Here is a 16,121-nt window from a genome sequence, read left to right on the forward strand (position 1 = left end):
AAATCAGGTAAGTGAATTCATTCAGCACAGATCATGCCTAATAATTTATCTGCACCCCCATTTGTCTCCCTCAGCGCATTGGCAAGGCTCTGAAAAGTAATGAAAATAAATCACTGTCTAGTTTGATTACTTTTTCTTACCTATCCCTTACAAATTTTGGACTTCAATACAGAAAAAATGGAGTATATACATCTTAGGCATTTAAAAACATGCTAGCTTTATGGTAAAGAACATTTGAACACTACCGCTGTGCTATGCTTTTCTATATCTGGATGTGATGCAGGTATCTAAATAACTGTGTGCTTATGTGTATGAGCAGGTTTCCTTAAAAACCAGCTACATGTTTTAGTAATTTTCTATAATTATATCAAGAATATAGCACTAGTGCATTTGGTTTTGCTCAGTATCTTAGCAATCTGTTTGTAAAAATATGAATAAACTAGTATTGTGTTAGCTTTTCCCTTTGCCCACTGAATACAAGAGAAGTTGACCCATTTATTTACAGGCTCAACAAGGGCAATCCATTTCATGCTATAGCACTGACCCTTAACAAAGATCTTGTAAATGAGTAGCCTATTACAATATATACAAGTGACCTTTAATTGCACCAAGAGGCTTTTTGTGACAAGGGTTTTCAATGCTACACTGTAGCTACAGCATAAGCTGGTAAAATATTTCTTAGGTTGTCGAGCGGATATATTAATAACACTTCTCCCTATCAAAATATATATATATGTATATAAAATTTGAGGCATTTAATAGTTTCCATTATAATAATGCCTTTTAAATGACTATTGATTAGAAGGAGTAACTATTTCTCCAATCATGAAAGAATTAAATATTTAGAACTCACATAAAATAATTCATTAACTCATTAAAAATGTAATAAAATACAACTTCATTTTTAATAAAATAGCCTTTGGAAACAAAAATAGTTATTTTAAACTTGGCACTAGGTTCATTTTATAATAGAAAAATTTAATCTTAGTAAAAGACACCTCTTCCCTGGAATTTTCACAACTTAGAAATGTTTAGGGAATAATCACATATCCAACAAAACATGCCCAAATACTCAAATACATTTCAAAAGTTATTTATATTAAGTAAAGATATTTAAAGCAACATTTCAATGAAGTATAGGGTCAGATATTACCACTGATTTACTCAGAAATTTCTGAATGAGTGCAATATATTTTTGACAGTCTCACAAAAAAATGAAACCAAATACTCAATTTCATTAAACCATTCATATTAAGTATCTTATTTCTGGACGACTCATGACAAAATGATTTAGTCCGATGCTCTACAACAATGGTGGGCTGACTTGACAGCACCTGACAAAACAGTTCAGCAAACTTCACTAGACCAGATACAAAGAACCTGAACCAGCTATTCTATAAAATGTCCACTGTGGCATGGAGTTATGACAGTAATAACTCTGATGAAACTTTAATTTCTACTTAAATAAGAGAACTGCTTTACTAGTTTTGTGGCTAAAAGCATTTCCATAATACCTCAGTTTCTCTTAATTAGTCTCTTAAAAGTTCTATCTTGTAAAAACTAAAAATTTATATTTAATTTCATATTTCCTTAATCAGGAACATTTTTTAAAAGATTTTATTTATTTATTTGACAGAGATCATAAGTAGGCAGAGAGGCAGGCAGAGAGAGAGGGGGAGGTAAGCTCCCTGCTGAGCAGAGAGCCCGTTGCAGGGCTTGAACCCAGGACCCTGAGATCATGACCTGAGCTGAAGGCAGAGGCTTTAACCCACTGAGTCACTCAGGCTCCCCAAGAGGAACATTTCTTATACTAAACTGTAGAGACTTTTCTAGTAATATTGATCAATATAAAGGGAAATATTTTGCAATCATGAGATTTTTTTTTAAGAGTTTATTTTATTTATTTATTTGACAGAGAGAGACCACAAGTAGACAGAGAGGCAGGCAGAGAGAGAGAGAGAGGGAAGCAGGCTCGCCGCCGAGCAGAGAGCCCGATGCGGGACTCGATCCCAGGACCCTGAGATCATGACCTGAGCCAAAGGCAGCGGTTCAACCCACTGAGTCACCCAGGCGCCCCTGCAATCATGAGATTTATTGCTTAACTTTGTTTAAAGATAGTATTTGAAGTACTTCTAGTAAATGAAACATCTGCAACAGAAAAAGAAATAGGTATTAATATGAATGGATTAAACCTTCATTAGACCAAGTTATGATTAAAAAGGAGGCAAAAAAAATTTTAGAAAGCTGAATTTGTTATCTTACTACCTTATAAATTATATATGCCTTAATTATCTCACAAGATGATGCTTCAAAGATTATATATGTGAAGTAATTCAGAAAAACTATAACAACATGGTAACTATGAGCAAATTAAGTATTTGCAAATATACCTGCATGTTGAATGCAAGTGAATACAATAATACAATAATATTACACTGAAACTAAGTTTTGGTACTTCTGAACCATATCAAAATAGTGAACCAAAGCAAGGGAACCCTGTTTCTTTGTATAGAATATTTTCCCCACATTATGTAGCTAAGATCTAGAAATTCTACAGAAGTGGTTAGTGCTTTAGGGAATGGCTTTATAGTTTTGCAAATTATTTTTTCTATTAAAAAATACCTTCCAAATACCAGAAATTAGTAAAAAAAAAAAAATAAGGAAAAGAATAATCTTGCAATCCTAATGTTATATAAGGGAGAATTTATGGTTAATTCATCCTGAATTTTATAAGATATTTTATAAAAATAGAGTAGAAATGCTAGGGGCATAAGAATTTTTAACATGAATGTTAAAAGATTATATATCCGTGTGGGTGTATATTTTTGTTCTTCTTTATGTCTCATGGCAGAGGCTTTCTGGCTCATTCACTGAAGATGGGATGGCAGGGCATCGTGGGGCATGGTGAGTAGTTGTTTCAGAGCCTAGGCTCTGGTAGAAGTGTCATTTCTGTCAGTTATTAACTCTGACCTTGGATAAGTTAGGTTACTTGATCTCTCTGAACCTTAAGTTTCCTCCGTTATAAAATGTAGATACTTGTGGTATACAGTAGTTGTAAGATCTCTGAATAATGCCTAGAAAGCACTTGCGGTAGTCCTAGGACCCTGCTAAAGAGTCAATAAAACTTATTATTTTTAAATCAATAATAATCAACAGAGCTCCTGAACATGTTAACTTTCCAGTGTAACTCTGTACATGGAGTTAAAAGATCTGGATTTAAGGCTAGCTCTATGACTTTGGGAAGGTCACGTAACTCCTTATATTTCCTCACATTAGAATGCGTGTACTAATGCCAATGGCATGGGCTCCTGTGAGTATCAAATAAGAGTTAGATATGGTATCATATGTGAAAGCACCCAACACAGTGCCTAGAATAAATGAGATACCCGATACATGTTTTTAAATATACTTAACGGTAGACATGAATTACTCTAAAAATAGTACTTTAACAATTTAACCAATATTTGTGGAACACCTCCCACGTGTGCTTGGGATTTTGCCACAAAAAAGACAGACTATGTTCCTAATCTTGTGAAGCTTACAGCAAAAAGGCTGAATCATGTTGAAAAATAACAAACTAACTGATAATTAATTGTAGTAATACATGTTACACTGAGAATTAAAATAGGGCACGTGATAGCAGATAATGGAGTGAATACTTCATTTTTTTTTTAAATTTATTTATTTTTATTTGTTTATTTACAGCATAACAGTGTTCATTGTTTTGGCATCACACCCAGTGCTCCATGCAGTACGTGCCCTCCTCATTACCCACCACCTGGTCCCTCAACCTCCCAACCCCCCCACCCCCCCGCCGCCCCTTCACAACCCTCTAGTTGTTTTTCAGAGTCCATAGTCTCTCATGGTTCATCTCCCCTTCCAGTTTCCCTCAACTCCCTCTCCTCTCCATCTCCCCATGTCCTCCATGTTATTTGTTATGCTCCACAAATAAGTGAGACCATATGATACTTGACTCTCTCTCGAAATAAGTCAAGCAGAGAGAGTCAAGTATCATATGGAGTGAATACTTCAAATGGGCCAGTCAGGGAAGATCTCTCTAAGGAGACTGAGATATTTAACCTGTGATCCAATGACAAGAAAAAGCCATAAAAGGATGGAGGGATGAACATTCTGGACATACGCTGTGCAAAGATCTTGAGGAAGGACTAAAGATATTTTGGGTACAAAAGTATCCCCAAAGTTACCTATATTAATCACAAAGCTCATGGATACCATATTTATTAAGTTCTAGAATATATTCTTTCTCTTCTAGGCATTTTGGAGATTATATTAGTAAAATATATGTTCTCACCTTTTACCTGCTGAAATGGGTTAGCCATGATTTGTCATTATTTTTTGTTTTCTGCTTTTCTATCTTCCTCAGACACCGTAAATAGCACATCGTGGGGGGTAGTGGTTTAGGGAATACCATATAAACTGGGTGAGTTCTGCTACAGCGGTTCTACAAATGCTTTAAGAAAATCCTTGAAGGGGCGCCTGGGTGGCTCAGTGGGTTAAGCCTCTGCCTTCAGCTCAGGTCATGATCTCAGGGTCCTGGGATTGAGCCCCCACATGGGGCTCTCTGCTCAGCAGGGAGCCTACCTACTCCTCTCTCTCTACCTGCCTCTCTGCCTACTTGTGATCTCTCTCTCTCTGTCAAAAAAAAAATAAGTAAAATCTTAAAAAAAAAAAAAAGAAAGAAAATCCTTGAAATACTGCAATATGGTTTTCCTGGAGCCATACAATAGAATACATACAGAAGTGTTTGTATCTGCAAAATTCAGGATAGAAAACAAGAGTTTTTTTCCTCTTTGTATCTATCCTTAGATGATGCTGAATCTGTACCATCCTAATCTCAAAAGTGAGATTGCTAGACCATAGGTACCACAGAATTTTTAACAGACTCATGGACTGAGAACTATGTGGCAAGATTCTAAATATCAGACTTTTGATTTGTGTCACCATCTTGCTGACCATATTCCTAACTAATATGTAGTATGACTTAGTATAAAAATTTGTGCAATGTGAACCATTAGAGTCTAAGTTCAATTTATAAAATGACCATTTTTATATAAAAATTATTCAGTCAAGGTGTCATAAAATAATTTGAAATACTTCTCAAAGAAAGAGGATTTATTTGATGTGATTTAATGGATGTAACAATGTCTAAGTTTAATATCTCAGGTGTTGATGACCATACAGAAACTTTAAGACCTATAATAGCCAAACATGAATTTACTCTTCCTTGCCAAATGAAGCAATGATATTCTGCTAGCCCAACTCAGAGGAAGCATGTGAAATGAACACAAAAGCACACAAGCCCTATGCTGCCTAAGGGAAAGTCAGCAAGATGGCAGCTTCAATCATTCGGAATAATACTAAAGCAGCCTTAGGCTTTTCTCAGAATGGAAACATGTCACTATTACTGCAATATTCCAACAAATCAGAATGCAGAGAAAAGAACACTTATGCAATCACATCCTGGAAGGGCACTTTACTCAACATTTAAGTGGAAAATAATTATAAAGAAATTTCAGAAAAATTGTCAGTGAACAAAAATGACTCAGGAAAAAATGTTTTTTCTTTTAATGTGCTTAATAGATTTTTAAAAAGCTTACCACTTAGAAAGAATTTCCTTTTACATTCTCCTTAAGGAATTATTAATGTAAACACTAATTTTTACGAAGTGGTAAGTGAAAAGTTTGGGATTCAGGCTGCCCATAAGAAATATTCATTTTCCCTCTGATATAGTACTATTACTTCAGAAGTTTGATCAAAGGGGATAAAGTTCCCCAACATTTATATAGGAAGTTAAAAAAAAATGCTTCAAATATTTTGGGAACTTACCTAATCAGTATACTTCTAGCATGTGTCTAGTCATGTAGCCATCTTTGGTCAATCATCAAAAAATCAAAGGCAAATTGGCATGACTCAACCCTAACTTTAATACCGCATGATTGTGTCGTGTAAGCTTGTTTTGTGTGAGAGCTGCTGTGGTTTTAGTAGAGAGATTAACAACCGGACCTAAGCTGGCCTCCAAACCTTGCCCTGCTGATGCCTCTAGCTCTTTGAAGTCTGACCATCATACCTGGCAAAACAACAGTGAGAACCAGGGTGGTGTCAGATCTAATCAAGTTGGTCGCTGCAGCAGAGCTAACTATGGGGTTCACTAATTGGCCCAATTGCGGATTATACCTTTTGCTACAGATTCAAGACAATAATTTAGTTAAATGATGTGTTTTTTTTTTCCTTATCTCTTCTAATTAAGATTCCAATGTGGGAAGAAATAGGATTAGACAGAGTCTCAAAACTGTGTTCCCCTTAAGGTGGTATGCACTTTTGATAGGCTCACTACGACATGTGAAATATAAAAGAGCACAGTCTTATCAACTTCTGGAGAGTCCGAGAAACCTCAATGACCCTACTGGATGTCTATCTTCTTAGGAATTAAAGTGTAAATATGGTGATGGTGATATAATGAATATATCAAGATGTAAACATGTACAAAATGACATTTCCATTGTCAAAGAATGCTAATTTGAATTTACTTTTGACAAGTGATTTGATCTGTATGAACAGATGCATATGTTCCACTTTGATTTTCTTTCGCTAACTGCAGTATCTCTGGGAATTGCAGTATTTGTAGAGGGCATCATTATCAGAATAGGTATATTGGACTAGATGGTCTCTCGTGCTATGACTTAATGCTCTTGAGGCAGACATTTGTTTCCGTTATTTTTCTTTTTAGTGATATAACTATTAATTGACAAGTAAGTTAACCAATCCTCTCCTGTACCTCTAGGTGTAGTGAACAGTCCCTTTTCTACTTCCCATTTAAAACCGGACAGATTATTGGTACAAAATGTGGGCAAGTAAGGAAACCTAGGACCAAAGATATCATGCAACTCTACATTGTCCAACATTGTCATAGTGACTACAAGAGTTTATGGTTTTATAATATGTAAAAATTTCAGATAATTCTACTGAATCATATCAAGTATACTGTAGTATATATAAAGCTGATTTATACTGATGGCATATAATATTTTGGTCTTAATACCTAAGAATGAGTTTTCTAAGTAAGTGAGTCAAAAATAGCTGTTACTTAATAAATAGTGATTTATCAATTCTTCTGTGAGAAAGTTTTTGATGACTAGAGAGGTACTGGAGTCCTGTGTTCTGAATTAGAGGCAAAATATTAAAGACAATCTTGAGTAAACTTAATCTACTTTGATTTTCTGGACTCTCAATATTCATTTAATGTGCAAAACCCACATAAATAAACTATTTATGATAATTACTATTTTTGGACCAATTAAAACCTATGTACGTACTGTTTATCCTTATTTCTGAAAATTTGCTGTTATGATATCATCAAATTAAATGAAGCCGCATTTTAAATCCTATCAAATCTTACTTGTTTAGGTATTACAATTACATCATAATGACTAATATAAGGAAAAAACTGGTTAACGATGATCCCAACATCAGAGAAGCAAAAATTACAGAACTAAAAAAAACACACAAGTCTAAGTAGTTATTTCAGCTTGGAAGTGAAGCTATGTACCCAAGTTATATTTCTAAAGAAACTTAATGGAGAAGGTAATGTTTATATATCACTTGCCCGGTGGAGTTTATATAATACTTATAGCTGTATTGTTTGGACAATTTTTCAGACTCTGTAACTTATCTATCCATATATGTATTTCAGTAAGATTTTATACCTGCTAAGTGTATGCTCTGTTTTTAGTTCTGGGATAGATAGGAAGATGAAAAAGACACAGTTTCTATATATTGAGTCTATTATTATATCTTAGTAAAGCCTTTTGTTATAAAATATTCAATTACTATATAGTAAGTATAAATAAGCCAGTAGAGGGCCTGGTACACAGCAACAGCTTAATAAATCTTGCTATGATTAAATAAAGGTTATGTGGTAAGGCCAAGGAATAAGCAGTATGTCACAGTTAATCAAATATGCTAGAGATTTACCACATACAGTTTATAAGGATTATAAATGTTTAAAGAATTGGAAAGCTATTTTTTTTTTAACCTGAAGCCAGACTGAATCAACCTTAAATTTTCTCTTTTACCTATCCAGAATGCATGCCAGGATTTTAGTGTCATTACTATAGATATGATTCTGCTACTGTTTTTGTAGAGGGGCAAATTTATAGAGCTTCATAGCTGACGAACACTAGGTATTAGTAAACATTTATTGTGATTAGATAAATGCTTCCACTTGAATCTGAATAATACCAATACACAGTCCAAGAAGAGAGAAATATTCTTTTGCCTTTTCCAAATCACTCAGAAAAATTAAAGACTGCTGTTTAAAGCTGCTCTACTTCTTAGAGACCCTTGGTGGCTGTTAGTAAAATAAATAAATAAATAAATAAATAAAAATTTAGTTTTCGTCTATAAAAAACTGTATTTAAAAAATCAAAGAAAGGGTACCCTAAAAATAGAGATGAAGGTATTTTCCTGGGTTTTTTTTTGCTCCTGTTTCCATTCATGCCAACTTTGAGACTATGTGACTGATAAGAAAAGTCTGCCATGTAACAAATCTACCTGTCTGGAATCAGAAAACATATCTGCTTTCCCTGCTAAACCACCTTTCTCTTCTGAAAGTAAAATGCAGATTCAATGTCTGCTATATTAGAATCTCACACTTTATAGACCAGTAGAGTACACATTTTATTATTATTTTTATTTTATTATTATTTTTTAGTATCAGTTTTAAAAAAAATTTGTTGTGCATATTAAAACAATGTCACTTGATAGATAAATTTTCCCTTATTAAAGGAATCCTCTTGTTTCCAATTTCTACAATATATCACCAAAGACTTGCTATCTGTTTGGTTATGTATTTTATAAGGTACAGTGCTGTATTTAAATCATTTAGTCTTATCTGAACCACATGATTTTATCTTGTTATAATTACACATATATATGTTTCTGTTAAATTTGTTTCATTCTTAAACACCAAATTGAGTTTTATGGCATGAGTGAATAAATTATTTGGAATGTGCTGCAACTATATTTCTATGTATAAAAAAAGATGAAAGTTATAAGCCAAAAAGGTAAAGGATTTGAGCAACTGTATTAAATATTAACTTTTTAAAAGCCAACCACCTATTTGTGTTTTGTTTTCAAATATTTCTTCCAAATCACAGATGATCAATTATAATTGCTCTCTTAGGTTAGAATGTTGGGACTAGAAGAGAAGAAATGGAACAGAAACCTATGTGGTTTATAAAAGATCTCACGTCAGCTCCAGTGGTAAAGTGTAGTGACTACTAGAACCTAAGTTCACTCAAAGGAGAGGTCCCATTTGACATTATTTAGTCCTTTATTTCTATCCCTTCACGCCCAAAATAAGACTCAGTGTGTGTGTGCATATACGTGTTGTGTGCATGTGTGAGAAAGAGAGAGAGTGAGAGAGAGAGTGAGAGAGAATAAACATGATTCACACTACAGTGCTACTTTTTTCACTGGGTGCAACAGGATTTTCACTAGGGAATCTGCTTGGTTAGTGTGTATGATGATAGACATGATATCTTAGACCTTGTTGTCAGAACACTCATTTGGGAGAAAGGCATCGTGCAGAGGAAAAAAACCCCACATTTTTAATGAAAAACGTAAGTTCAACTTAAAAGAAAACAATGAGGCATGCGTTCTTGTGACACTAACTATAACTTTATCCCTCCAAAATTTTTAAGCAAAATGTCGCTTAAAATGGGTAAATAATAACGGTAAATTTCTCAGTATTGTCTCAGAAAAACTGAAACAAAGTTTGAACAATTACAGTGCTGGGTTCCATTTCAATGGTTTCTTCTGAGAACTAAAGCAAATTAGCTCAAGAATCAGTATTTTTACACTCTCGATCCTTTGGCTTTAAGTGGCTTTTGAAGGGAGTATCCCCAGATGAGAAACTTCTAACACTCCTGCCGAGATGACCTACTTGAAGAACTGGCTGCCTGATTAACTATTAACTGCTCTCAATAGGATTAGATAATTAAGGACATTGATGACCATTAATTAGGAGGAGGGCACATTAATTTGTCACTGGATAGGGCCCTTACAATGATTTATAGGTTAGTGCTACTTGCAAATGTGAAGGGAAAGAGAAAAAGAGACAGAACCATGAAGTCACCTTATCAAGTGGCCGGCTAAAGAGGGCAGAGGGTCAAAAAAGGGCCAAAGTGGTCACTTAAGGGTGAAGTCCCAAACACCAAAGCAGTGCCAAGCCACATTGACCATCATTTGGTGATGAAGTTAAAAATATGCTAATTTATTGGTGGCAATTCTCTCTTTTTATGGTTTCAAGCAGTTAAGACAAGTGGCCTGCTTAAGAGCTTTTCATTTGAAAAGAGATTAAACAAAATGGTTTGTCAAGGCTGTTTGGCTGTTTTATGTCTTTGTTAAAAAAATTGCACCGACTATACTGATAACTATCACATCACCCAAAAGCCATCTCTCCCTGAGCATTTATTTCGTTAATAAATACATAAACTCTAATTGCTTAATAGTGCTATGTTCATTTGCTCTTTAGCAAGATTAAGTTGAAATAAATCTTTTGTACCACTACTTTCTGTCACTACTGCTTGTGTGAAGGTCACCAAAAAAGTTTCAGTTTTGTAGAAAATTTGATTAAAGACACTGGTGTAAATTATATTTTGTTTTGTTCAGCATGGAAAGCGGAAAGGTGAATTCACTAATAGTAAAGAAAACTGCTTTTAGAATGTAGATAAGGATCCTCTTTTCTTAGCCACACACAACTGTGGGTAGCATTCACACTCCACACACAAATAATCACAGCTCATTAACATTTAATTAAATATGCTTTTGAAAGCCTTGGAAATATGCATGTCATACTTATCATGTAAGTTTGGAGCTTACTTTGAATAGACGCTTAAAACAAAATCATTTTTTACTATACTCAAATGATATGTCACTAAAAGAGAAAAAAATAAGACAGTCTAAAAACATTATTCTTTTACAGAGAAAGAACTTAAGAATATTAGCAGGAAACATCTTCTAAGAATTTCATTAAAGTTATATATATATATATGTATATATATATATATGTATATATATATATATATATACATACACACACACATACACACACACATAGACCATTTAACCTTAAGTCATGAACTAAAATACAAAAATTCTCTCTTACCTCAATGGTGAATAGCTTCCTTTTTAATTTAAAAGCTAAGTCTTTGACATCGGATACATCATAAATCAAGTTATTAAGCCGAGGAATCTGCTGGATATGAATCAAACCTTGTGAAAAGGAAATTAAAAGAAAACAAAATTTAAAACACTGTCTTAGATGCATAAATTAAGAGTCTTACAGCAGAATCCTGTAAATTTACACACAAGCATCCTCCCCTTTTAAAACTGGAGCTTACTACCAGGAGCAATGAAGCAAATGCTGTGATTATACTCAAGTAATCAAGCAGAATAAGATAAACAGAAATCCTTGTGCGAGGAAAACTAATTGCACTTTGGTACAGAAGTACAGATGTAAAGAGGGATCTTAATACTTGTCAAAACTACAGCCGGTTTGTGTGTGATTTTCTCTTGTATTTACAGTAAGCAAATATGGCTATCACCTTGCATGCTGCCCACGGCACCACTGAGTGATCTTTATTTTATTAAATGCACCAGTAAGCAGCCAGCAAAACACGGCTTATGGGTTACTGATAACCAGTGAAGCACTAATGAAAAGTATTTCATTTTGTACCTTATTAATGACTTGAGCAAACCATTGAAGAAAAGTACATTTCAGAGCACACTCTAGGATCAAACTTTAACCCCTATGCCATCCCAAGACACTCATTTCTGTGCCATGTTAGACCTTTATGTAGCTGTTATAAGCTTTGTAACAGTGCTAGGTAAACCATGAGCTTTGGCCTCTTGTCAGTAGAAACACTTGCTAATTTCTTCTGACAAGGGCACTGGGTGCCTTTTGTGCAGCTTAATGCAGTTTCTGACTAAACTCGGGGTCATCTGCCAGAGATGAAGACATGGAAGATTCCTCAGTGCATCTCTCTGCCTGAAGTGCATCTCTCCGCCTAACTCAGCCCCTATTTAAAAATCATTGTCCCAAAGACACTGATCTCTGTATATGGGGGAAGAAAGCAAATCCAAATCCAAATAAATGAGATGCCTCTTATTTAAAGAACTGTTTCTCTAGTATAGAGTTGTGTGTGCGTTTGAATGCGTAGGAATGTATGTATTCGTTTTAGCTTAACAGGGAAAACCTCTAGGTTCTTAACTCTCAAAATGGTCCCTTCAAAAATAATTCACTGAAATATCTGATTTAATTTATTAAACTTAAAAAATGCAAAATATGTTATGAAGACAGTTTTTAGATGCAGATTAAAAATATCTTAAACAGAGCTACATAGTAAAATACTTTAGAAATGAGCACACTGGACTTTCACTTGCACATTCCTCATTTAATTTTGGTATGTATGTGCTGGTTTAGCCCTTAAGTCAGGAGGCCTTACACAATGAATGAATACAGTTTATCAGGCCCTTCTTATTAATAGAAATGTTACTTCTTGTCAAAACCACTCATTAATCTGTTCATAATGATTTATCGATTCAGAGATTTCAGCACAAAACATCATGGCCTTTCACCCTTGAAATGTTTTAATCAAAATAACGGTCTTGGAATATAAAAAACAATTTAATAAATTTATTAGGTCATAATACTTACAAATGATACTCAGATATAATTTATTAAGGCAGTATTTAACTTGAGTTGTTTTAAAAGAAAGTGGAAATAAAAACAAATGAAAAGAAGTCATCCAGTTATGAAACAAATAAGTGTTAGGGATGTAATGTACAGCATGGTGACTATGCTTAACAATAACGTGCTGTATATTTGAAAGTAGCTAAGAGAGGAGATCTTAGACTTCTCGTCACTAGAAAAAAAAATCACTGCGAACTATGTGTGGTGATCTATGTTAATGAAACTTAACTCGCGATCATTTCACAATACATACACCTATCACATCATGACTTTGCACACCTTAACCTAATACAATGTGGTATGTCAACTACAGTTTAACAACAAATTAAAAAAATAGGTTAATCTTAATAGTCCTCTTGCTATAATAGTAAGAATAATGGATTAAATAATTATACATAGGGCTAATTTGGGCATATAGCATACACAGTTATGCAAGTTAATAATCATGAGGTAAATTATTTTATGTAGCTTTTGTTCATAGCTTGTATTTTCTAGCCTTCGAAAAATCCTTGATTGTTAGATTATACTGTTCTATTATTTTTTAAAAGATTGTATGCTCACTCTTCAAAGCAATGGTGGTTATCATAAAAGTATCTTCTAATTTTTTTTTTTGTAGACTCAGGAATTGTTATAGTCCTGCAATCGCAATCTTATATAATCTTCTAGCAGGGTTCAAATAAGCTATTGTCTTTAGAGGTTTCCATGGAAGTACAGTAGGTCCACAATAATAATAACAGCAATAATTGACATTTACTCAGTATAATAGGTAAAAATCATTCACCATATTCTGTATTTTAGTTACAGCTGAGATGTACAAAATTATTAAACCTTTCCTATTTCAATGATTCTATGTAAGAATCTTTATTTAAAAAATCTATTTTAAAAAAATCTCCAAATGACAAAAATATTGCTAAGAACTTCAAAAAATAATTAAAATCTGATTAGTTGACCTGTATTTATACTAGGATCACAATATTATAAAATCTGCTCAAAACTCAAACAACAAAATGAGCAAAGTTCAAATATAATCAAAGATGTTCACTTCATGAAAATGTGACTGACTAGGACTTTTAAAACATAATAAATATGAATTTTATTTATCACATAGGTAGGCTTTGTAAAGTGTAAACCACTATACAAAGCTGTTATTAATGGACTTAATATGATATTTATTTCAAAATGGCTAATAAGTACAACTAATTTCATGATAGCTTTAAGTCCCTGGGACAATAAAATTTTTTTCTGACTGAACCATGCCTTAGTACATGGGTTTGACTTATTTCGAGCAGTTACCATAGTCCATAATCTTAATGTAGTTTGGTGATAAGCTGCCATGAAAGGACGGTCAGGAATGGAAAACATTTAACAGACGTATTATAAAATAAAATTCTTGCTACTCGACAGTAGATTTTATGACTGGATACAATGCTTCCAGGTAATCCTAGAGGCAACCCAGGGTACTCTCTTCTCATTATAAAGGTGCTGCTTACCATGATAATCCTTATATAATGGGTTGGTTTCTCTCTCAGAACCAATGAATGATTCCAGACCAACTACTGTATCTGACAAGTTTGTAACACGAGCAATAACTGCTTTATTCTGTAAAACAAGAAAGCAAAACACTCATTTTATGTTTAAAAACATAATATTTATTCAGTGCCATTATGCCACCTCAGTGAAAATGGTAGAGGAGATAAACTATCAAAATAGAGGAATAATTCAAATCAACATAGAGGATGAAAACTGGATGAAAATATGCACTTAATTGAAAATTCTCGCCCATGTAGGTATGCTATTCTAATTGGAAGAGCTGAGGGGACATACCTTATTTTTGGTAGAGAGCATAAATGATTATTTTTCTTCTGTTTTAAGGGTCAAGGCTACCTTTATCCTCACACACTATTCTTTTTCAATTACTTTACCCATTGGAAAATCTGACATCAGGATTCAGAAGCAGAAGATAGTACAGTATAATGTGTAAGGCAAGGTCCCACTATCATCTGTCAACTGGGACCAGGTCCCAGCCCTGTAACAGCTGAGGTCCTCTGTATCATTTCAGAAGCATGGAAGGGTCCAGCTAAGAGACTGCAGCATGGCTAGCTCTGGAGTCTTCTGTTCTCTCCTTCCAGATGCTGCTATTTGGCTCTGGGATAACAATAAAGGCAAAGAAAAGATAGAAGAAGACTAACGCTAGACTAGCAGCCTATGCTTTCTTTTCCAACACAACCTGACATGAACCAAAAACTGCTAAATAGTGCATTGTAAAAAAAGGTCATATTTTAAATAGTGAAGGTTCTAAAATACCCAGAATTTCATGGCTATAAAAAATCATGAAAAATATAATCATTAAATGCCCTATTGGTTCTCTTGAATTGTTTTATTTAATGGAAATTCAGTATTTCTTTTAGCCCCTGACAGAGTGATAGGTCAGCAAATATTTCGTATGTTATAACGTCTTTCGTATGTTATAACATTTTTGTTCTCAAGTTCTAGGTAAGTTGAAAAAACAGTTCTTTGTAAAACTTTATAATTTTGAAACTCCCATTTTATACCCTGGTAATATCTACCAGTTTAAAAATAATTTTTAGAAAAGGATGGAAAATGTAAAATAGTTAAGAAAACTTTAGTTTGATCCTGTGACCCCTGTTAGAGGAAAGTCTAATGAAAGTGAATGAAACACATTCACTTTCTGAAAACATGATTGACTACTGAGCTTACTGGTATTCCTCTGTTTCTTAAGTCCTCTAGTAAAGATGGCATAAGAATGAGAAGTAAAAGAAAACTGGTCAATGTTATCTGACTCAGTCTGAAATACATAGTAGCTTCTGTCACTAAACATTATGCTGAAATGACTGGTTAACTCATACCTAGGGCAGTATTTGGAACTCCTCTGTAAGTGGAAATGTGTGTTGTATAAAGAATGTTTTGGCTTTTGAATCAGTGCTCTTAAAAGGAACCAGTAAAAATAGTTATCCTTAATTGTCTTTAATACTCTTAATCACGTGGGTACCAAGTGTAGAAAAACAAACATAATTTGAAAATGCCTATTTTTTTCTAAGGCAATTTTTCATTAAATGGTGAGAAAATAATACAGATTGATTCCTTACTTTCAGTTCTATGCCACAGGGGATGGTCCTACTCCAGGAATAACAGGGGCTTCAGAGGCCATAAACAAGTTCCTCTCAATATTTCTTTAGCCAAGGACCATTATATCAAACTCATCCAGGTTGGGTTTCAGCCAGTTATTCTTCACCCAAACAAAAATGTCTGCCAGACATTCCAACAGCTGGGAGACAGTTCACAATGAGTCAACTTGAAAATGATTCATTGTGCTAAGTACTGAACA

At 33.9% G+C, this 16,121-nt stretch overlaps 1 protein-coding gene across 2 annotated transcripts in view; it reads right to left on the reverse strand.

Annotated features, from left to right (window-relative positions):
• Positions 1-16,121, reverse strand: part of ELP4 (elongator acetyltransferase complex subunit 4) — a 245,584-nt gene that overhangs the window by 108,894 nt on the left and 120,569 nt on the right. For both annotated transcript variants that reach the window (XM_046017915.1, XM_046017914.1), the window contains 2 exons: positions 14,266-14,374; positions 11,189-11,295 (listed from right to left, as the gene is read on the reverse strand). In XM_046017915.1, the coding sequence (XP_045873871.1) occupies positions 11,189-11,295; positions 14,266-14,374 (216 nt within the window). The remainder of the gene's footprint in view (positions 1-11,188; positions 11,296-14,265; positions 14,375-16,121) is intronic.

This window comes from Meles meles, chromosome 8 (assembly GCF_922984935.1).
Source record: "Meles meles chromosome 8, mMelMel3.1 paternal haplotype, whole genome shotgun sequence".
In the NCBI taxonomy this organism is placed as follows: Eukaryota; Metazoa; Chordata; class Mammalia; order Carnivora; family Mustelidae; genus Meles; species Meles meles.